Raw genomic sequence first — 22,745 nt, 5'->3', positions numbered from 1 at the left:
GATTTATTATTTTCTGCCTCCCCCAAACCATTTACATGTTAGTATCATTTAAATTTTGACTTATTCAAATACCTGAGAGACCAAATGGCACTAGACAATGAATGATATTTTTGCCTAAATAAGTGTAATTAGAATTAGATGCCCTGCAATAATATTTTTTGCACTAAGTTTAACATGGAGTTGAGAAGTCAAAAGCTTCTCTCAAATAAGCTGGAGAACTACCTCCAATGTGTTCCATGATTGTCATCAGCTTCTCCCCAAGCAACCAATGGAAAATCTAGCCTGTGGATTCCTTAGATCTTTAAATGGGTAACATTTTCTAGTGGGTTTTTATTTGTTTAGGTTTCATGGTTGTAAAGGCAACATTATAAACTGCTTTTATATTATTTTGTTAAAAGAAAAAATTGAAAAGGAAAGAAAGAAAAAAAATTGACCTTTGGCAGGTGTTTCAAGGTGACAGTATTAGATGCCATTTGAACCCTGGGAAAGTGCTACTGGAAATTGAAAATACAAACCAAGTTTGCATGTGAAGTTTCACCATGTGGTCAGGATTCTGGGAGTGTCCCCTTTCTGAAGCCACCACATCGCCTACTTCTTCCTCCTCCACTTGTTTCCAAGTTGCTCCTCTTTTTCCAGAATTATTTATGAGTAATAAAGGAAGCCAGAGTAAGAACAATGACATGTTCCTGGCTTTGCAAGAGTGGCACACTTCAAAGGAAGACATTTATTTTAGGGAACCAAGTCTTTGCAGGAGATCAACAGGCAGAAGCTAAGTTTGTTATTGCTGCTACATAGCAGACAAAACGTCCTCAGCCTATCAAAGCTGGAAACCTCCCCTGGTGTAGGAAAAGTCACTGCTTTGGTGCTGTCTACTCAAGTATTGCCTGTCTGGGTCTAACCTGGGCAAGTTAATGAATATATCTGAGCCCCGACTTATTCTGGTGGAATCCATGAGTACACTTACCTCAGAAATTATTCTGAGAATTAAATAGATATTTATACATCTTGCTTAGCAAAATGCCTGGCACATAGTGTGAAATGTTAACTCCTATTATTAGTAATGACAACCTGTGTTTTTTTCCCCTAATGTGTATTTATAGCCTCTTAGTAGAAGTAGTATTTTTTTTAAAATTGAAACTAATGTTGCTATTCAAAAAAAATTTTTTAAACTATCCAGATTTCACCCTAACCAGCCTTCCCTGCTGGTTTTCTGCTTCATTTGTCTGCTGTTAAAAAAGACTCTCCTCCCTTCCTTGTGCTGTCTTAGCGTGCCAGCCTGTGCGCTCAGACAAGCTCCTGGCCCTACTCCAGAGCCCTGTTCCTCAAGGTGTCAGGTCTTCCTTCTTAGGCACTGCCCTTTCCTCACAGTCACCCAGCTTATCCAATGACACTTCACAGATCTATTTCAGGCCAGTTGTTCATTTTCAGAGACTTCCCCTTAATGAGCAGCTTATTCATTCTCTGCCTCTCTAAAGTGAAAGCAAACCCAGCCCAGAGTTAGTAGCTCACGTGCCATCTCTGTTCATTCCTAACAGAGGTCAGGCCAGGCCAGTATGCTGCTGAGCCAGGATGCTGCCAGGCACAGTGGCCTTGCTTTTTGCTTGGTTGCCAATGAAACCATAGGCATCACCCAAGATGAGGGGCCAGGGTGCAATTGTCACGTGGTAATACTGACCTCTAGGGGCTGGCTTTCCTTCACAGAGCATCTTTATCTTCTCATTGAGTTCCATGATTGTGAAGGCAGCCTCTTGCTTAGCTGTTGCCAAATCAGTTTTTAGTTTTTTCATTTTCTTTTTGTGCTTTAGTTTCTTTAAAAAAAAAAAGAGTTTCCATCACTAGAGACAGATGCATCAAAGGAATCAAAGAAACTAATGGTGTATGAACAAACATTGCCTTTGAAGCCCTGCTTAGATGAAATGCTCCCTGTTTGTGTAGATTGAGTACTGCTTGAGGTCTGTGACACAAGGCACATATGCTACCTTCAGAATCTTTGAGTTCCCAGCAATAAAAGTCTACTCTCTACATTATGGGACCTTTCACCCTCTGGAAAGAGTTTTAATCTGGATCTGAGGATAGGTTGCTTATAATAGAGGCAATTAGAGAAGAACTTTAAGTTGCCAGTTAACATTTACCACTGAGGTGCTAATACCTAAAAGTATCAGGTTCCCCCTGCACCCAATCTGTCACAGACTCTTGTGAAATAACCAGAGCCTTGCTCTGAGTCATGTTTTCTGCAACATTTGAATGTTATTTTTAAATAAACTCTAAAGCATATGGTGCTACTATGCAGTGATGGCGTTTCCGATGTTATCTGTACATGGAACGTAGTTTAAGGGTAAGAATTGTTTTTAAGCAGTAGAGGATAGGAAAGCCTTGCTCTAAAACTGATTTTTAAGTCCAAATCTTTAGGAGAACTACATTAAGAAATGGTTATATAACCAAAGGATTCACCTTGAGATTTTATGACTAGAGAGCTCCTTTCATGGATTTCAAAGTAGGTTTGATTTGTCAACGTTAGATTGATCTGCAACATTGGAGAAGCTGTCTGTTGTGACAAGTGTTGCATTTGTACATTTGTGTTGCTTTTGGGCAGCTGCCTTTTCACTGGGGATCTCACCCCCAAGTCTTTGTGGGCTGTTAATTAGGAAGTCCAGAGAATGAACAACGAACATTGCTTGTCAGACATAAATCTTGAGATAGAGAAAATAATGGTTTTCTCACTGTAGAAGAGCGCTTCTTTCCTGGCCTCTGAACAGAGTGTTCAGAAGGCAGATAATCACTCTCATATTAGAGAATAAAGCCAGTAAAATTGATTTGCAAAGGTGGAATTAGATAGACACAGACACAGGTTGTCGAGCTGGGGATGTAGCTGAGTGGTACAGCGCTTGTCTGGCCTGTGTGAGGCCCTGGGTTCATCTTCAGCACCACACAAACACACACACAAACCGAAAAACCAAATCAAAACAAAAAGATAGGTTTTCCTCCAGACCCAGCACAGGATGGTCAAGACTTCACTAAGTCTTAACTAATGCCATAAACAGGGTTAAAAGAGAATGTGTTCCTCAAAGGAATGGCGCTCAACGGATGTTTTTGAAGGAAGTTGGAAGGGTAGAATTTGACAGGGTTCACCCATACAGTCCAGGTTAGAAATGCACTCACTAGCCATGACCCCAGTGGCAGGTCTTCCCAGAAGTTCTACAGTGATAGTTAGTGTCCCCATCCTCATTTCATCATGAAGCCAGCTGTTGAAACATCAGCTGATGAGGTCTCTTCTTCCAGACCACCTGGACCTTTGAGTTCCCCTCCTCTGAGTCTCTGGTTACTAAAAGCCTTCATAATTGGCCTTCCATGGCCATTAGTTCAAAGAGAGACTAGGTTGATGAGGAAATATGCCTGGGCATTTAATAGCTGTGCTTCGCATAGTAAATTATTAAATTCTCATGCTAATCCCTCTCTGATTAGCCTGTTCCTGAGGTCCTCATCCATCCCATGCCTGCAACTATAAAAGCTATGAGACTCTGGCTGGTCATCAGTGATCTTCCCCGATGTGATTCTAAGAATATTAGACATTCAAGAATTTTACATCATTCTTTTGTCTCTTAGATCTTGGGGACAGAAAGTGGGAAGAAGAACACAAAAATGAAAATTGAGGAAAGGGAGGGAATAAAATAAAGTATGGTAAAGGGGATTCAGAAGGGAACATGAACCAAATGTTTCAAAAAAGAATTGATAACAACGTGCATGTTGGTGTGTGAGGATAAAGTATTCTTCTGCAAACAAGTGATATTGAAATGTATAAAAATGTAGGGTGGGTTGATGGACAGACAGAGAAAGGTACAAATTTGAGAGATATTGAAGATAGTGCAATGTTCATTGTAGACTCTACTTGTTGAATATATGGGTGTTTGCTATAAAATCAACATATCTGCCTGCTTAAAGTTTTTCATAATAAGATATGGGATAGAGAGAAGAATTAAATATCTATTTTCTTTACATCATCCTTATTTAATTCTTAATAGATGATATTCGTTTTCAAATCTTGTCATAAGTATTTATATGCAGGTAAAGTAGGCATTGATAGTAAATTTTTTTTAAAAAATGCAACTTTGGTGAGAATTGGTGGGATGTTACTAGGAACTGGCATGATGTCTATAACTAAGAAAAAGTCTTTGTTTCCAGTTTGACAGGATGACTTGACAGAATTCAGAAACATTTGTTGAGAGCCACAGCCAAAGGAGCCCCAGCAAACTTCCAGCTGCCAGCAAACTTCCAGTTGCCGGCTGATGATTGGCTCACAGCAGCCCCAGCAACATCTAGCTGATTGGCTCCTCTGCGGTGATGTTCATTGGGCTGTTTCCCTGCCCTTGATGATTGGCTCACAGCGGCCCCAGCAACATCTAGCTGATTGGCTCCTCCACAGAGCTGCTCATTGGGGGACTTCTTTGGCTCCGCCCACGTGACCCAGCCAATCGGCCTCAAGAACAGGAGGATTGTGGGAGGTGGTGAGGGTTGTGTGGGGGTGAGAGGCTTGTGGGAAGCCGGTGGTGGCAGTTGGGCTCTGAGGGGTTTTCCCTGAGGAGCTGTTTTGTTTGGCGTTTGTAGTTCTAAAAATAAAGTTAGTTTCTTTTGACAAGTGGCTCCTGAATTGTGCCCAGCCAGACTGCGGCAAACATTGATACATTGCTTTTCAATACCAATTGAAAATTTCAACTCTTTTTGTTTGATTGTTTTTGTTTTTTTGGTGCTAGTGAATGAACTCATAGCCTCATGCAAAACATGCATTCTACCACTCAGCTAAACCTCCAGTCCTTCAACTTCTTATTTTAAAATTTTAACTTAAAAAAAATTCAAAATTTTATGCTAGGCACGGTGGCGCACGCCTGTAATCCTAATTAGGGCTCCTGAGGCTGAGACAGGAGGATCTTGAGTTCAAAGCCAGCCTCAGCAATGGCAAAGCACTAAGCAACTCAGTGAGACCCTGTCTATAAATTAAAAAAAAATACAAATTAAGATTGGGGATATGGCTCAGTAGTCGAGTACCCCTGAGTTCAATCCAAGGTATCTGCACCCCCCCACACCAAAAAAAATCAAATTTTCAGACTACCTTTTTGTCTTTTTTTAATGATAATTATGTGTTCTGTCTCTTGAAATTATATTTGTATGCTTGCCTTATGATCTAATAGGGAAACAACTTTTGGAGAAAACAGTACACCAGGCAGTCATGACAGTTGACTTCAGTTATCTAAGGGACTATTTAGGAGGAAAGGAAGTTGAGTCAAGCAGTGCTGTTCTAGAGATACCACAGAGAACAATAGGTAGAAAACAGGAGGAGAGAGGATTTTGGCACAACATGAGAACACAGCCTCCAAGAATCAGAGCCACAGCCATAACAAGACAGGATGGATCCTGGCAGAGACCTGCTGCTCTGGAATGGTCAAGCAGAGGACACTGATGAACATCTTCAGGCAAGCCCAGAGTAACCTCTGGACCTGGAGTGAAGAGGTCGTTGGAAGTTTGGCTCAACCCCAATTCTTCTCACTTCTGTCTTCCACTAGCCCAGCACACATGTGAGTGGAAACTTCTGCCTTCAAAGCCTTTATGGTTGGTACAGTTGTCAGGGACACTTTAAAGATAATTCTGGTATTTATGAGAAATTGGATAAGAAGGCCTGTGGGTCTCTCACTATTAAAAAATAATTTGACTCAGAATACACAGACTTTATTTTTTAGCTATAGGAAAAGGAGGGGTCAGAAAATTAAATTTAAATAAAAAATTTAATAAAAGACCTAGAATGGTTGCCTAATGTTTGTTTCTGTGAGGACCTTTTGATTGTTCAGATATTTTTTAAAGAAATGGTTTAATATTTTGCTTTTTTTAAAAAAAATATTTTTCTTCTCTAGACAGAATGCTGTGTGCTATTAATTCATAGTCTTTACCAAGCCCTTTGGGCAGTTCAAAAAATTCAATTTGCCAACATGTTTTTTATTAGTCATAGACATCAAATGATTTCAGCAATGATAATATTTTCCTTTGCTATTTTGGCGTTCGCTAGCCAGGCAACCCAAGTGTACTGGAACCTAATGGATTCTGTTATGGTCTCCTTAGTAACTAGGGACTCTCTTCAGTGATTACCAAGAGGATAGGAAGGCATTGTAGCTTGGAGGCAAATTCCTATTATCTTGTTTTTTTCCTACTTCTCCTACAGGGTAGAAAGAGGGAGGAAATCATGTATTTGTGTAATGTTTTGAAAAGGAAATATTTATCAGTATCATATTGCTGAATGGCTTACATTATACTAAGTCAATGAGAATCAGAAATAATCAGGGAGCTATTTATAGAAGAGTTTCAATGGAGAATTGCCAGCACTGTCTAACATTTCTGGGTATTTCCACACACTTTGACTCATGGCTTTGGATTATGAAGTTGAGCTTTGTCACTTACTGGCCAAGAGAAATTGGGTCAGGCTGACATCTCCAGCTTTAGATTCCATTTCATAGGGTATTTGGGGGCTCAAATGATATAACATATAAATGATAACACCCAGTGCTACGCTTAACCATATTATAAAGTCTTTCTGTTTTTGTCATCATTCCTTGAATCACAAAAAAGGAGAACTTCAACCCTTCATCAAAACATGTATATTTTCTGAAGGTGTTTTATCACACTTTACAGAAAATAGAATTTGTACTTATTGAAAGAAAAACTTTGATCTTCTTTTTTTCCAAGATAAGTTTTCTGCATGATTGCGTTGACTGCCTTCCCATTTTGTATGGGAAGACAAAATTAATGTCCTGAAAACAGACATGCAAATAGCCTTGATCCAATCTCCTGCCAGAGCTGGCCTGATGCCTAGGTGAAGTAGGTGGCTGGCTCCAGGGAGAGATGGAGCACTTCAAGGCCCAAGCTCTGTTCCCCATGGCAGCTTTCTGTCTACAAGGTCAGAGTTGTTTTCACACTTTTATGATTTCAAGCAGGAATGTCCCCCCAAAGGTTCATGTGTTCAAAGTATGGTCTCAAAATGCAGCAAGTTTCAATGTGTGAATTTTGTGTTAATATACCTTATATATAATCAGAGATATGATAAATTATTGTATAATGGTGTATTAAGAATTGCAATGCAAAAATTAATTAATTCATTAATTTAAAAAAAATAAAAATAAAAAATAAAACCTAAAAAAAATGCAGCAAGCTTCAGAGGTGGGGCTTTTAAGGCATTGGATAATAAAGAATCTGACCTCATCAGTGGATTAACCCATTGATAGCTGAATGAACTACTGGGTACTTAAGTGAAGGAAGTAGGTAGCATGCCCTGGAAGGTTTCATCTTCTCTTACCCTCCAGTCTCTCTGCCTCCTGGCTGCATGAGCTGAGCAGCTTTCCTCTCCCATGATGTGTCTGCCCTGCAAATAGCTGACCATGGGCTGAAATTCTGAAACTATGAGTCAGAATCAATTTTTCTTCTTATAAGTTGGTCTTGTCAGGTATTTTGTTCCCAGTGATGAAAACATATTTAATACAACCACATTATCTGAAATATCACCTGTCTATCCCACTTTCTTTGCTTAGCATATATGATAAAGATAAAAGTTTTCACTCCAGAGGACCACTGATAAAATGCTCCCGACCAGGATGTATGAGAGAATTTGGTTTGAATACAGAAGATAGAGTTAGGTTTCTCTTTTCATTCCTCTTCTAACAGTCATCATAATGAAATTAACAAAGGTACACAATTTGGCTTAAAAATCAATTTCACATCTCCTACTTTTTTTTTCTTTTCTTTCTTTCTTTCTTTCTTTCCCCCTCCTCCTCCTCCTCCTCCTCCTCCTCCTCCTCCTTCTTCTTCTTTTCTTTTTTTTAACTCATAGTGCCCTCACAGAATGTTTTAAGAGTCCAGGGATGTCAAATATATGGCATTTATGTTCCTTTCCAGTCCCTGCCAGCCTTTGATTTAGGGACTCTTCCACATGGGTATTGCACACCTGGCTTTATAGTCCTTACGCTACATTTCCAGTGGGCACTGCTCGTTGATAAAATCCAACTGTAATTAAAATTGTATTTTTCTATACAGATGAAACAGTTGAGCCACCAAGAGTTCTATTGGACCCAATCCTGGTCATGCAGTGTCACTCAAATGGACTTGACCCAAGGTCTTCGCTTACTTTTCTTTTCAACACTCATATGAAGCCTCACTAACCAACAGCACCATTAATTTTCTAAGTTACTGAAAAGTAACCTAGAGAGGCAATAGAGCAGCCTTGGCTATAAAGGTGTAGCTTTGAAGTGCAATTGTGTCGCATTTATAGCATGGGTTGCTATGGTAGCTCTAAAGAGCCTAGGAAATAAAGGAAGACTTGATACACCCAGATAAGAGCAATCTGGGCTAGGTGTTGTTCATTTCCTCAGAAAATCCTAAGTTGATTCTGGCAATTGTTAGCTTCTTTTGAGTCATCTGATGTGACAAAGAATGGATCAAATGAGACTTTCCTACAGAATGCCTTGAATGAAAAATGATCACAACTGCAAAATGTAGCTTAAGATTGATCTCATCTGGTAAAGTCTTAGGGAACTAGGTTGATGCAAAAAACTCTCAAGGCTCATCAAAACCTTGACTGAGTGCCCGGTCCCATATGATCACAGGTAGACAGATGATGATTAATGGATAAGATAATCAGACCTTGGAAATAAAAGCTGAAATTTTTCAGTTCTTTAGTAGTCTTCCCATGTGAGTATCAACTCACATTATTTTGTGTTAAACATGCTATAGAAATGCATTTAAATTCCACACTCAAGAGGTTTCTGTTAAGAAGAAAATAAAAGCCCAGTAATTAAACAAACAACTCACTACAAGAAAGAATTTGCCTATAGTCAGAACCAAATCTCAGTTTCTTTCCTCTGTTGTATAAATGATTATTAGAGACAGAAGTGAAACTTCCCAGTCAGTATTCTGGTTTCTAGAATGCTAGTCTACGTGTTTATTTAAGAAAAATTACAAATTAACTCAAAATAATGAGATAACATAATATTTGGAGTGAATTTCAATGATAAGGTAAACAGTTCTAATAATACACTTGTCTTAAAAATAGGATGTTCTGCCCTAAAGACATTAAACTCCACTTCCCTTAATGTGGCATAGAGCCCATTATTGGGAGAGAATAACTCCAGAGAGAAGTTAATATCTATTGACCATTTACAATGTCCCAGGTATAAGTCTATGAACTTTATGCGTGTTAGTTCATTTCAGTTTCATAGCAAACCAATGAATTAGGACCCTTATAATCCCGTTTTTAGATGCAAATACTGAGACACAGAAGGATTTGAGTAACTTTTCTAGAGCAAAATGGTGAACCATAATTCAAATGCATGCAAACTGTCTCCTGATGGTGATGTCCATCACTGTGGATAAATGCCTCAGAATCATACCCAGTGTTCACATTGCAGAAGTTTCATAAAAGGACATTTCAGACTCTACAAAGCCATTTCTAATGCAAGTGCAGTGATGAATAACTTATGACTGTGAAATCTTGAAGCCAAGGACTTGACTGCTCAGAAAGAATTGTTAAATCAGTTGGAATCATCAAATCTTAGATGATACAGAATTGGATGCACTCTTAGAGTCCAAATTGTCCAGACCTGGTATCTTAGAACTGCAGAAGGAAAAGCAGAGAAAAATGATTTGTCACAGCTAATAAAGCTGCAGGAAGCAGGACTCAGAGCCAGGTTTTCTGACTCCTCGTCTCAATGAGAAAAGGGACTGAGAGGTGATTTGATCACTGTGATGGTAAAAAGAGGCAAATTATTCATAGTGCTTTCCCCTTGACCCTCTCCAATTTGATTGGCTTTATCTCCAGGATGAGAGAAATGGAAGAACATCCTCATATTATGTTTCTCTGTGGCCATAACAGCTGAAGGTGAGTAGATGTGATCATTTGTGCATGATATTTTGCATGCACAAATATGCCACAATGAAACCCATTATTCTGTATAATTAAAATACAAAAGAGGTAAAAAGCAATGGAATGGTTCTGTGACTACAACCCAGAGTACTGTCTAAGATCCCTCAAATCTAAGGCCCCAGGATTAGAATGAAGGACTTTAGGCAGGTAGGCTTCCCTGAAAGCCATCTTTACAGATTAGTAGGATAGGACTCTGTCACTCTCTATAATACATACTAGGGTTACACATGATAAAAGAAAAGTCTTGCTAGCTTGAAAGAAATACACTGGGGACTGGGGATATAACTCATGGTAGAGCACGTGTCTAACATGGGGAAAGATCTGGGTTTGATCCCCAGGACTGGGGGATAAAAGAAAAAAGGAGGAAAAAAAAAAAAGAAAAGAAGCTGGATCATTGAGCAGCTTTCATAAAACATTATGGTACACGCTATATTCTAATGTCAAAACAACCTCAGTTCTGAGATTAAGGAGACTCCCTTTGTATGTTCCTTCCTTTGTGTAACATGCATCTTTCTTACCCAGTAGGCTGACAATTGGGATTTTTGAGAAAGAAAGAAGTTATAGTGCAATAAATATGTTTTTATATTACTGAGTCCAGCAAAGAACAAAACCTAGCGCTCAAGGAGATCATGCGCACACACAACGCAGGCAGTGCCTGCTCAAGCCAAGTCCACTTCTTGGTTTTACATCTCAAATCACACCCTGAGAACAGAGTTAAGTGTGTTTTCACACCTAACAGAGTTTGATAAAAAGCTGTTTTCCAGTCCAATTCTCCCTGGGGACAGAGAGTGCCCAAAGGGCCAAAGCTGTATAAGAAGCAATTTTAGTTTCTCAGCCCCACCTCTACAGGTGCTGGTATCATTAGCAAACAGCCATAAGAAGGGATGTGGGTGGAAAAGAACAGAAACAAGAAACGACAGAATATACAAGTGGTGAAAAGATTTCCATATCTGCCTTGTGAAAGGGATGCTAAACCCTTGTGATACAATTACAAAAACAATGAAGAACTTTTCTCAGCAGATACTGTTTGGGCAGATATTGTTTTTGCTTGTGCCCAGTGCTCTCTTTGAATTTGAACAAGGCTGCCTTCAAGATGATAATCAGCAATTATCAGCCATCTGTGACTTATCTTGAATCATAAAGCAAAGGCGTGTGTTCAATACTGGAAAATAGAGATTCTAAGCACCAAGGTGTGCTTAAAATCCCTTTAGGCATTTTTGGTGTAGTAAATACAACCTAATTAAATTAATCTTTCCAAAAAATATTCTTCTCCTTTAGAGACTCTGTTCTGCCTTGAGAACGGTGAAATAGCAGGGGGTTTGGGCTCAGTGAATACAAGAGCGGACCTTAAAACTAGTCATGATGACAAAGAAACCCAAGTAGATAAAGAAAAATTATCATAAAAGGAGAAATGATGCTCATGAAGCATGAAATAGCTTTGTATGTTGTATAAGAGAAATTACAGGAAGCAGCAAAGTGGCAAGTTTTCTGCGATGTGTATTATTTTCCCATGAAATGCAAAGTTTAAAAAATTGCTTTTTTAAACTGCAGAGTTGAAGCAATTTTAAAGAAGAACTTTTAGGTTTAAAGTAAAATGGACCAGAGCTCATGTGAAAATGAATTTCCTATGTTAAAGATAAGAGTGTGTTTGAGTGTTTTAAAAATGGCAGAGTGGCATGATATTAGTAGTATTACTGATATTATTTTAGAATTTAGATTCTTTGTAAGTAGTGCTTTGAGATATTAATTTATTCTTGGCAATGGATAATCTGAGCATAGATGTTACTTTATACTAATATCTGTAAATTGAGTACTATATAGCTGCAATTACATGAGTAGTTAGTTCATCAGTCATTTAATTTTTCAATTGCTTAATCTGGTATATGTCTCAAAACAAAAGTAGTTTCACAGCAGGTAAGAATCTCAAATTAATTAAAAATTAAAAATTTCCCATCAGTTTCATCACAAGCAATGTTTGACATTTAATTTGACTAAGGACATTTTAATGCATATGGAGAAATTATCAGAGATTAAAGCATAAAACTTGGCTCCTAGCTCAAGCTACAGTTTTTCTTTTTGAGTCTTGTAGTTGAAAGGGAGTATTCACTTCAATAGTAAACTAACCAAGTGGTTAGAATAAGTTGGTAAAGCAGGTGTTTTTTCCCTTGGTTAAGACTCAACCATGAAGCATTACTGAGGAGCAGAGCTAATGACACATAGTCTGCATGTGCTGAGACCAATGGCTTTTATCAAGAACCTCAGATGGTATTCAACAACTTGGTTATGATTGCTACCCTGAGGGTACTCATTTGTTTTCTTTTTTTTAAAAGAAAGAGAGAGAGAGAGAGAGAGAGAGAGAATTTTTTAATATTTATTTTTTAGTTCTCGGAGGACACAACATCTTTGTTTGTATGTGGTGCTGAGGATCGAACCCGGCCGCACGCATGACAGGCAAGTGCACTACCGCTTGAGCCACATCCCCAGCCCTCTCATTTCTTGATTTTACTTTTCTTGGTTCCATTTCACTTGTCCATTGTAAAAAAGGGGACACCAAACTATAAAGAAGACTCAGAGGGAAGAGCAAGCGCCACTAAAGCTCTGTCTTGTCCTTTAGTTAGAGAAACCAAATTTTTCAGAGTGCTATAGGTACAAAGCAAAGAAAGGAGTTTATTTTCAAATAAATTACACACATATAATGTTGAAAAATACAGATTTAGCCCAATGTTTAAAGCTGAACCACCTTAAAATTCATTTCCCCAAGAGATGCAAGACAAAGTTCCTTTGGGTGTCTCCTCACAAACATTCCCCCTCCTTAGTTTTACTGATAATTGTGCTATTTTATGAATGTGTATTGAATGTGAATTATGTGATAAATGAAATTTTATCTATTATTGGTGACAGTGTCATCTGTGTTTAGTCAATAAGAAAACCCCCAATGCTGAAACAAAATCACCCCTCGCTTCTGTTAGCTAAAACCTTATAATTGGACAATCATTTACTTAATCTTTACATCCAGTTTTTCTGAGGCTCTTTTCTTGACCACTGGGTGCTATCTAGATCCTAAACCTTTAAAGGTGATGGAAAATCTAGTGCAGTGGGCATACTGTCCTTGCTACTCAGAAGACTGAGTAAAGTAGTAGAATTGCTTGAGTCCAGGGGTTCAGGGCCAACTGGGGCAACATAGTGAGACCCATTCTCCTTAAAAATGAAAAAAAGATCTTAAAAAGGTGATGGAAGAAATAGTAGTGGTTTGTCACACCTGAAAACGTCTTTTACTGAAATGTTTCTGTCCTGCTTTGTGGACATAGGTTAGCACTGGGAAAAAGGTCTAAACATTAAGCAATATTGGCAATCTAAATTTGTATTCCTCATATTCAACATTACAGCTGTGACTTTAGTTACATTTGTATTTTTGGCTTTTATCTTTTTCCACTATTCTGAGAAGTTCATTTGTTCATGTCATGAAGCCAAATTTCACAGGTGGAGAGATGAGAATATTGGGATTTATATTTGGCTATGTTTTAATAGTGCTTAGAGCAGAAGTTACTTTCAGCCTCTGATGTTGAATGTGAATGGGTTATATGAATGCCAGGTGGGTTGCAAAGCATAACCCAATAAAAGAAGTATTTTGGCACTTGTAAATAGCATGCCAAGAATAAGAGGGGGAGGGAAAGGTGTGGTGGTGGTGTGAACTTTTGCTTTGGAGATATTAGCAAGTTTCAGGTTGCATATTTTAACAAGTCTTAACAAATGTCCTTGTCAGAAAACAAGTCATCAAATACAGATTATTCTTGGATTTGTTGAATTTCAGGGGTCTGCTTCTTCTGTTAATTCTCTCCCTATGAAAGTGCCTTCTCTAATTATATTACAGATGCAGCACTGAAAAGATAGTACAGGAATCTGAACTACAAACAGGGATCTTCAAGGAGATCTTGAAGTCCTGACTGGTAGACATCTGTGCCTGTTTACAGCAACACACCCTCTTTTCAGATATGCAAGGATTACAGGGAGGGAGTGGAACATGTGGCCTTGGCTAAAGAATACTTGCCTCATCTCTCACTAGTGACTTGTGTCACAATTTCCCAGACTCTTGAGATTGTAAGATTTAGGGATAAACATATGAGTTGAATTAATAAGAGGCTGAGAATTTCCCAACTTAGACAAATGATGAGCTCCTTATTTTGCTCCTGACCCAGAAAACCCATAGGAGCCATATTTGATCAGTTCTAATTTGGACTTGAACTTCCAAGTCATCCTTTGTAATAGTAGGAGCAACACTAGCCTGACAGAAACCCATCTAGATACGGAAAAGTCCGGTTGCCAAAAATACATCTTGGGACACCCAGGACTAAATCTGATCTTTTCTAGATAAGAGCAAGACTGACCCAGGGATAACCAAGCTTCTATGAAGCTAAAGCTCAGCAGATACACAATTAATAAATATTTTGATTTTGTAAGAGAATGCACAGGTTTCCCAGCAACTTAGGAGGCTTAGGCAGGAGGATTGTGAGTTTGAGGTCAGTCTTGGCAATTTAGTGAGACCCTGTCTCAAAGTAAAAAAAAAAAAAAAAAAAGGGGATGGGGCATAGTTCAATGGTATTGTATTTGCATAGTATGCTCAAGGCCCTTGATATCCCCAGTATTGCTAAACAAACAAACAAATACATACATACATACATAGATGAAAATATGCCCCCTAATTTTGCTCAAATATTATGTGAGTTCTACTTCTTCTAATTGAATCCTATAGTGCCTTATCTAAACTGGCAATGTCAATTACTCTGAGTCACAAGGTATTTAGTTTTTCAACCTGAAGGCATAACAAAAAATTTACAGTCTTAATTATTTCTAAGTGTATAATTTAGTGGTGCTAAATATAGGTACTTTTGCCATTAATTTCTATAATTCTTTCATCTTGGAAAACGGAGACACTATACCCATGAAATAACAACTTTCCTTTCTTCCCTCCTTTTAGATCCTGGCAACAATTCTACTTTGTGTTTCTATGACGGATTTGACTATTGTAGGTACCTCATGTAAGTGGAATCATATAGTATTTGTCTTTTTTGATTGACTTACTTCACTCCGCATACTGAGCTCATCTGTGTTTCAGCATGTGTTAGAATTTCCCTGCCTTTTTAATGATAAATAACATCGTATGATGGGTACAGACTGCATTTTCCTCACACACTTATCCACTATTGGGCATTTGGGTTGTTTCCATTTCTTGACTATTGTGTGGAAGATATTTCTGGTTTTGGTGGTGCTGGGGATTGAACCAATGTCTCATGCACGCTAGGCAAATGCTCACCACTGAGATACACCCAGAATCCCAAAGCTATTTCTTGAAATGGTGATCATGGTAGTACACTAATTACAATATTTTCCCTTTCTAGGGGAAGTGAAACTTTTCATCTTTTAGTTGTATATTTTACCCTCATTCCCCCCAAATATTTATTTATTTTTTGTTGTCAACCAGCACAGTGGTCCCAAAATGAGAAGTATTTAGAAGGTATCTCATATCTGATTACATGATTCTGGCAAAATATTTTTGCATCGATATACAACAATTTTACATATCTGTGGAATATGGTATGAAGATTTGATATATGCATAAGGATCAAATCTGGTAATTTGCATTTCCGTATCCTTACTATCACTTCTTTGTGTTAGGAACTTTTTTTTCCCTGATTTTATCAAATATTCTTTAATTTCATCAACAATATGAAGTATGGTAAAAGAGGCACATAATAGTTTTTTGCAGTACTGTGTTAGGAACTTTTAAATTTCTCTCTTCTAATTCTTTATTAATAACATAATAAGTTGCTGTGAACTAGAGTTAACCTACCATGCTGTAGAACATTAGAAACTATTTCTCCTTCAGTAGTTTGTTACCCATTACCCAGCGTCCCTCTGTCCTCCCTCCCCTTCCTAACCGCTAGTGACTTCTGAAATCAATATTTTTAGCTTCAACATAACCCTGAGAACATTAGTATTTGTCTTTGTGCTTGGTTTATTTCACTTAATGTCCTCCGGGTTTATGCATGTTGCCACAAATGACAGGATTCATTCTTTTTAATAGCTGAATAATATTTCATTGTATGTATTTATCACATTTTTTTTCATCCTTTCTCCTGTTTGTAGACACTTTGGTTGATTGCATATTTTGGCTATTGTGAATAATACTGCAATAATCTTGAAAGTACAGATATTACTGATATGATGATTTCATTTCTTTTGGATGTATACCCAACATGTAATTGCTATACCATGGAGTAATTCTATTTCTAGTTTTTTTTTGGGGGGGGGTGGCCCTCCATACTATTTTCCATAGTGGCTATACTAACTTACATTCCCACCAATGGTATACAAGAGTTCCCTTCCTCTGTTTCCTCACCAGCATTTGTTATATTTTTTATCATAGCTATTCTAATTCAGGTGAGATGTTATCTTATTGTGATTTTTGATTTGCATTTCCCTGATGATTAGTGACATTGAACATTTTTTATATGCTTTTGGCCATTTGTTTATCTTCTTTGGGAAACATATATTCAGATAATTTGCCTGTTTTTTCAAATAGGATTATTTGTTCTTTTCCTTTGTTTTGTTTTTGCTGTTGAGTTTTGAGTTCTTTGTATGTTCTGACAATCTGACTCAACCAGAATTTGGGGATTTGGTGCATAGGATTTTAATCTGTTTTTAAGCTTTCTGGTTGGTCTGTAGAGGTGAGCTAGAGGAGTACCTAGAGACAAGACCCAGATGCTGGCTACAAAGTCTGTATGAATATTCTTGTGGAAGTGAATGGGTTGTACAGATGATGGCACTTAGGAAGCATGAGTGTATGCTTGGGAAGTAGGGACAACTCCAGAGAGTTGTATGGGGAGGTTTACATGGGGACTTGGTCCATGTGACATGTCTGCCACTTTTCTGCAGGTGGCCTCTTTTCAGATGTAGAGACAAAGGGATCATTTGAAACGAATTAATTTCAAATTTTGGAAATCATGAACATGGCAGTGCAGTGAAGAGATTTATGGTGTATATCACCTTCTTAGTGTAAAGATGAAGAGATAACAATTGAACTACCAAACTGCACTCAATCACTCAAAGCTCCAGCATTCCTCAGTCTTTCCTATTCTTATTTCCCTTCCACAATTCCCTTGAACACCCCTTGCATGTCAAAACAGCTAAGGAAAATTCCCATGCCTGTTTTCATACTCAATGCATTGTTCAAAGTTAGTTCGATGACTTTTACAAGCTTCAAAGAAATCTAGCAGGAAAATTCCTAGTCTTTTTACTAACTCCATCAAAACAGAGTAATTTGAGGTGAGTGTCTTCACATTTGCTTTTCTTCAGATGCCAAATTAAATTTTTAAAAGTGCCTTAGAGCTGGATGTGGTGGTGCATGCCTATAATCCCAGGGACTCAGAAAGCTGAGGCAGGAGGATTGCAAATTTGAGACGAGCCTCTATTATTTTTCTCAATAACACTTTACTTTTTATTGCTATTTTCTGATAGACTAAATGAGGAAAAGCCTATAAATTATATAAGGAAAATTCTACTACAAGTGTTATTTAACATGGGGGATCTAACTGGACATTTAACAATAGTTAAAACCTTTCCAAAGAACTGATTCCCTTTTCCAAGCACATAACCTAGTGAAAAACTTTTTACCCTAAGATTTGCATGTTTTTCTCACCCAGTTAAGCTTTCTAAAGCAGATAAAATTTCAAGATAGAATATAGCTCATTGGAAAGAGCTAGATTTCTTGAGATTCTTAATAATTTATTTCTGTTCAACAAATATTTATTGAGTATGTACTATGTGCCAAACTCTAAGTCAGGTGCTGAGTTTAAAGGAAAAAAAAACTTCCTTTGGAAACTTTTGTCTTATGAGACATAATGTTTTATGACAGGGTCTGTCTATGGTATTTGGGAAGGAGAGAGGTGAGGCACTTTGCCCTGCCCCTAGTTCAAGGAAGAACTCCACTTTACTTTGAACACTTAAGGTTCAAAGAATTTAAAAAGCATGAATTAATTCATCCACATGTAAACCCTAATGTGGTTTAAAAAATACCATTTGGCATCTGGAGAAAAGCAAACATGAAGGTACTCACCTCAGATTACTGCTTTGATAGAATAGGAAAAAGACTTAGAATTTCCTTACCAGATTTCTTTGAAGCTTATTAAAGTCACTGAACTAACTTTGAACAATTCATTGAATGTGAAAACAGGTATGGGACTTTTCCTTAGTTGTTTTGACCTGAAAGGAGTTTCAAGAAATTTGTGGGTGGGACATAAGAAACTCCGAAGGACTGAGGTGTTTTTTTCTAATGTCTCTTAGAGGAGATGTTTCACGAACTGAGTTTGAAACATGAATAAATTGTCAGGTTAGGAAGAATGGGATATGAGGAGAAAGTCATTCTAATATGAGTGAGTTTGTTAAATAGCATTTTGTAAGAAACCACCTGAGGTACAGGCATAGAGATAAAAAGCAAGGGTTAAGATGTAAGCTAGGTAATCAATGGTCATGATGTAGAGTTATAAGAAGTCTGAGATTTACCTTGTAGGGAATGGAAAAATGTTGGGCTTAGATAGATGCATGCCATAAATAGATCAATCTTGTGGTATAAGGTGGGTAGAATTTTAAGGGAGAAGGTCTAAGTGCAGGAATTTCATTCAAGAAAACCCTTTAATGATCTAAGTATATTAGATATCGTGGGGGGACTAAAATGTTTAAGAAGGAAAATTGAAATAAAGTAATTGCTTTGCCTAGATAGAGTGATGAATGAGTGTGTGTGTGCGTGGTGGGGGGGTGACTCAAAAATGTAAGTATTGGGGTTGGGGTTGTGGCTCAGTGGTAGAGCTCTTGCCTTGCACGTGTGAGGCATTGGGTTCAAGTCTCAGCACCACATAAAAATAAATGAAAAGCTCCATCAATAACTAAAATGAATATTTTTAAAAATATAATTATTAGAATCCATAATTCATATGTGGTTTCCAAACTTTTGTGCACATAAGAATTACCTTGTGCATTTGTTAACAATGTCAATCTAGACTATTGGTTAAAATTCCAGATTGAATTGATTTGGGGAAATACCCTTTTCATTAGCAATCATGTGGGAAAGCAGCAAAATACATTATAAACCTAAAACACACACACAAAAAGCACACTCCAAAGCACAAATATGAAATATCTGGGTAATAAGAATGCAATAGGAACTCAAAGCATGTAGTCTTGAATAGGGTTGGTAAACCAGCATCCTGATGGTCCTTATAACTAGTCATAGACCTTAAGGGTGAAGCTATAATGATCAGTCAGGAATTGGAGGCAAACCATGTAGACACTGTTCATGGTGAACATGAACATGAAGGGATGGGATAGTAGCTAATACTTATTCAGTGCTTTTCCTGCATATAAACTGGACCTTGGAAGAAGAGCTAATACTCAGTCTATCAATTTCAGAGACATTGAAAGAAAGTAAGAAATAGGTGGTAAAGGAGATATCCTGGAGAAATCTGAATGCCAAGTCTATGCCATTTTTGTTTTGTGTTTCTGATTCTCATTGATATTGCAGTACAGAGCCCATGTATCTCTAAATAAGCATTGATACAGAAAGCAATGGGACATGAAGGGTTCCAGGAGAGGCAAACTTGGAACTGAGTACTGGGAATTCTCATGGAAAATACTTGCTGCTAGAGATAAACTCACAATCTGAAATTACAAAGCACAAAAGTTAACTCACTGCTGGAAGAGGGGGGGAATAGAATAGAATAGAATAAATAAACAAATAGAATTCATATTAAAAACCTATGTAATAGAGGAAATTGAAAGGATTTGTTCAAATATATTTCCAAAAGGCATTATGGAAAAAAGAACCAAGGAAAATGTGAAAGTGAAAAACTATGATAATGGGAAAATATACATGTAAAACCACCTCTAGCTTTCTTTCACTAGGCCCTACATCCTAAAGGTTCCACCCTCTCCCAACAGCACCACAACCTGGCAACAAATCCTATGGTTAAAATGGATCTTTGAAGGACATTTAAGATTTAAGATCCAAACGGTTACAAAGTAATTGAAATGATTCATGCAAGTGATTAATGTGACCAGATTTGTAATTTAGTACTACTAATGATAACAGATAACATTTATTCCGTGCATACTATATGCTTTAGTTTTGATGCCAGTATTTTATACTTATTAGCTCATTTACATGCACAAATGCCTCATGAGATAGATACTCTTTGATATTCTTATATGTATAAGAAAACAAGCTTAGAGCTGTCACCCTGATGGTTAAGTTTAACATGTCAACTTGGCTGGGCCATGATGCCTCGTGTTTTGGTCAAACACTGATCTGGATGTTGATGTGAAGGTATTTGTGGGTATGATTAACATTTACTTTTTCTTTTTTTTATTATTAGTTGTTCAAAACATTACAAAGCTCTTGACATATCATATTTTCCACTTGAATCAAATGTATGAAATATGATTAACATTTACAATCACTGACTTTAAGTAGATTACCCTCCATAATGTGGGTGGGCCCCAAGCAATCATTTGAAGGCCGTAAGAGCAAACACTGAAGTTTCCTGAAGAGGAAGCAATTCTGCCCTAAGATCACAACACAGAAACCCTGAATGAGTGTTCAGCCTGATGGCCTATCCTGCACATTTAGAAAAACTACAAAAACTACAGCATTAGCTTTTACCTGAATTTCAAGCCTTGATAGCCAGCTTTGCAGATCTACACATTTCAAACTTATTAGCTTCTGCAATCATATGAGCCAACTCTCTCTCTCTCTCTCTCTCTCTCTCTCTCGCTCTCGCTCTCGCTCTCTCTTGTGTGGATGCACAAACTTACACCAGGTTCTGTTTCTCTGGAAATACTGACTAATATGCTCTGGTTTCAGTGACTAGATTCTGGTAAGCCACAAAGGACTCTCATATACCAGGTACCAGGTAGGGAATGAATTCAGTAACTTAGGTATGTTATGATGGAAACATGATAATGAAGGCAGAAGGTGAAAGAAGAGAATGGATTCTAAAGATATTTAGGAGTTACTATTAATAGGATTTGGTGATGGTTTGAATAGGGGAAGTAGAGGTGAAGGAGGTATGAAGGATAAGTCCTAGTTTTTAGCTTAGATGACTAGGAGGAGTACAGTGATATTCACATGAGTAACACTCTAAGGAGATCAATGATGTGGACTGGGTGAATGTTGTGCTGGGGTAGTGGTGGTGGAGTTAGGGAGATGTAGCTCTAATTTGAAGAGTGTTAAATTTATATTTGATGCCTTTGAGATTTCCATGAGAATATGAGGATAGGAATGTGGCTTTGTGGAAGTTCTCAGTCAAGAATGTCCAGGCTAGATGTATAAATTAGGAAGTGATCTACAGATAGAGATAAATGATGGCATTTTGATGAAGAGATTGCCAGTGGATATATCATAGAGTGAAAAGAGGCAACTGAGTAGTATTGAGCTTTGAGGATATCAAGGTTTAATGAAGGACTCAAGGAGGATGAATCTGCTGTGAGAGAATGAATGGAAAGGTGAGAGCATTAGGGGGAGGGAATCCAGAGAGGGTTACAACATAGAATCCAAAGAAGAGAGTGTTTCTAGCTATATGGGAGCTATGACGCTGCATGTTGTGGACTGATGCAATGTAGGCTAAAGTACTTATAGGGTTTAGTACTTATGTGATGTCTTTGGGGAACTGGGGATGAATCAAAAAGGGTTGATTGAAAAGTGGGCATAAGTACATCAGCAGACACTTCTGGAAGTGCATACACCTGGGAATGCTTATGTCTGAGAATGACTGGAAAAGTCAGAAAGTTGGAAGATAGAATTGTCCATATGCTTAAAAAAAACTTTTATTTTATGTTGTAGATGGTCATGATATATTATTTTATTTATTTCTTTTATGTGGTGCTGATGATCAAACCCAGTGTGCTTCAGGCATGAGAGGCAAGTGCTCAATCACTGTAAACAATTGACTGAGAATTTAGCAAATGAAGACAGGAAGCATAGACAACTCTTTAAGAATGGTTGATAAAGGCGTTTATGAGAAAGGGAAGAATGTTAACATTTTTCCCATCATTGCATATATGGAAAATAGTCTTTTTTGTGCGATGCTGGGGATTGAATCCAGGGCTTTGTGCATGCTAGGCAATTACTGTACCACTGAACTCCACTCCAACCTTGAAAATTTTATATATAAATATAAATAATACATATATATATAAATACTTGGTATTAGGCATTGAATTCAGGGGTGCTTAGCCACTCAGCCAGTCTTTTGTTATTATTTTTTTTTTTATTTTGAGATGGAGTCTCATGAAGTTGCTTAGGGCCTCCCTAAATTGCTGAGGCTGGCTTTGAACTTGCAATCCTCCTGCCTCAGCCTTCAAAGCTGATGGGATTACAGGTGTGTGCCACTGCACCCAGCAGAAAATAATATTTTTAAGGATACTGAGGATGCCATTCTAGCAGGAGGTGGAACATATATAGTCTGTGGGATTAGGTGGGAGTCTAATTGCTGAAACTTTCCCTGGTGACCAGCAGAATATTCCAGTGGAAGGTCAACACCCACAAAGACGATGGAATCAGCTTGTTGTGGTGAAGTCTACAGAAAAATGATGGGAAACTGATGTGGGTAACCAACAATTAAGAGCTAAATGTGAGGACCACCAACCATCTTTAGTAGTTTACAAAGTGTCTCTCTCTCTCCCCCACAATGTTAGAACAGCCACAGCGGGGACCAAAATCAGAATTTCACAATTAGGGTTGCTG

At 37.8% G+C, this 22,745-nt stretch overlaps 1 protein-coding gene across 1 annotated transcript in view; it reads right to left on the bottom strand.

Moving 5' to 3' along the window:
- The window catches only part of CCDC192 (coiled-coil domain containing 192), a gene marked incomplete at both ends in the record, with an annotated part of 189,763 nt that overhangs the window by 62,211 nt on the left and 104,807 nt on the right, over window positions 1–22,745 (bottom strand). The window contains one exon of the mRNA XM_081283058.1: window positions 1,676–1,808. Coding sequence (XP_081139184.1) covers window positions 1,676–1,808 — 133 coding nt within the window. The remainder of the gene's footprint in view (window positions 1–1,675; window positions 1,809–22,745) is intronic.

The sequence above is a fragment of the Spermophilus citellus genome (genome assembly GCF_964194105.1).
Source record: "Spermophilus citellus genome assembly, chromosome: 1".
NCBI classification, from domain to species: domain Eukaryota; kingdom Metazoa; phylum Chordata; class Mammalia; order Rodentia; family Sciuridae; genus Spermophilus; species Spermophilus citellus.
This window is presented reverse-complemented; position numbering and strand designations above follow the sequence as displayed.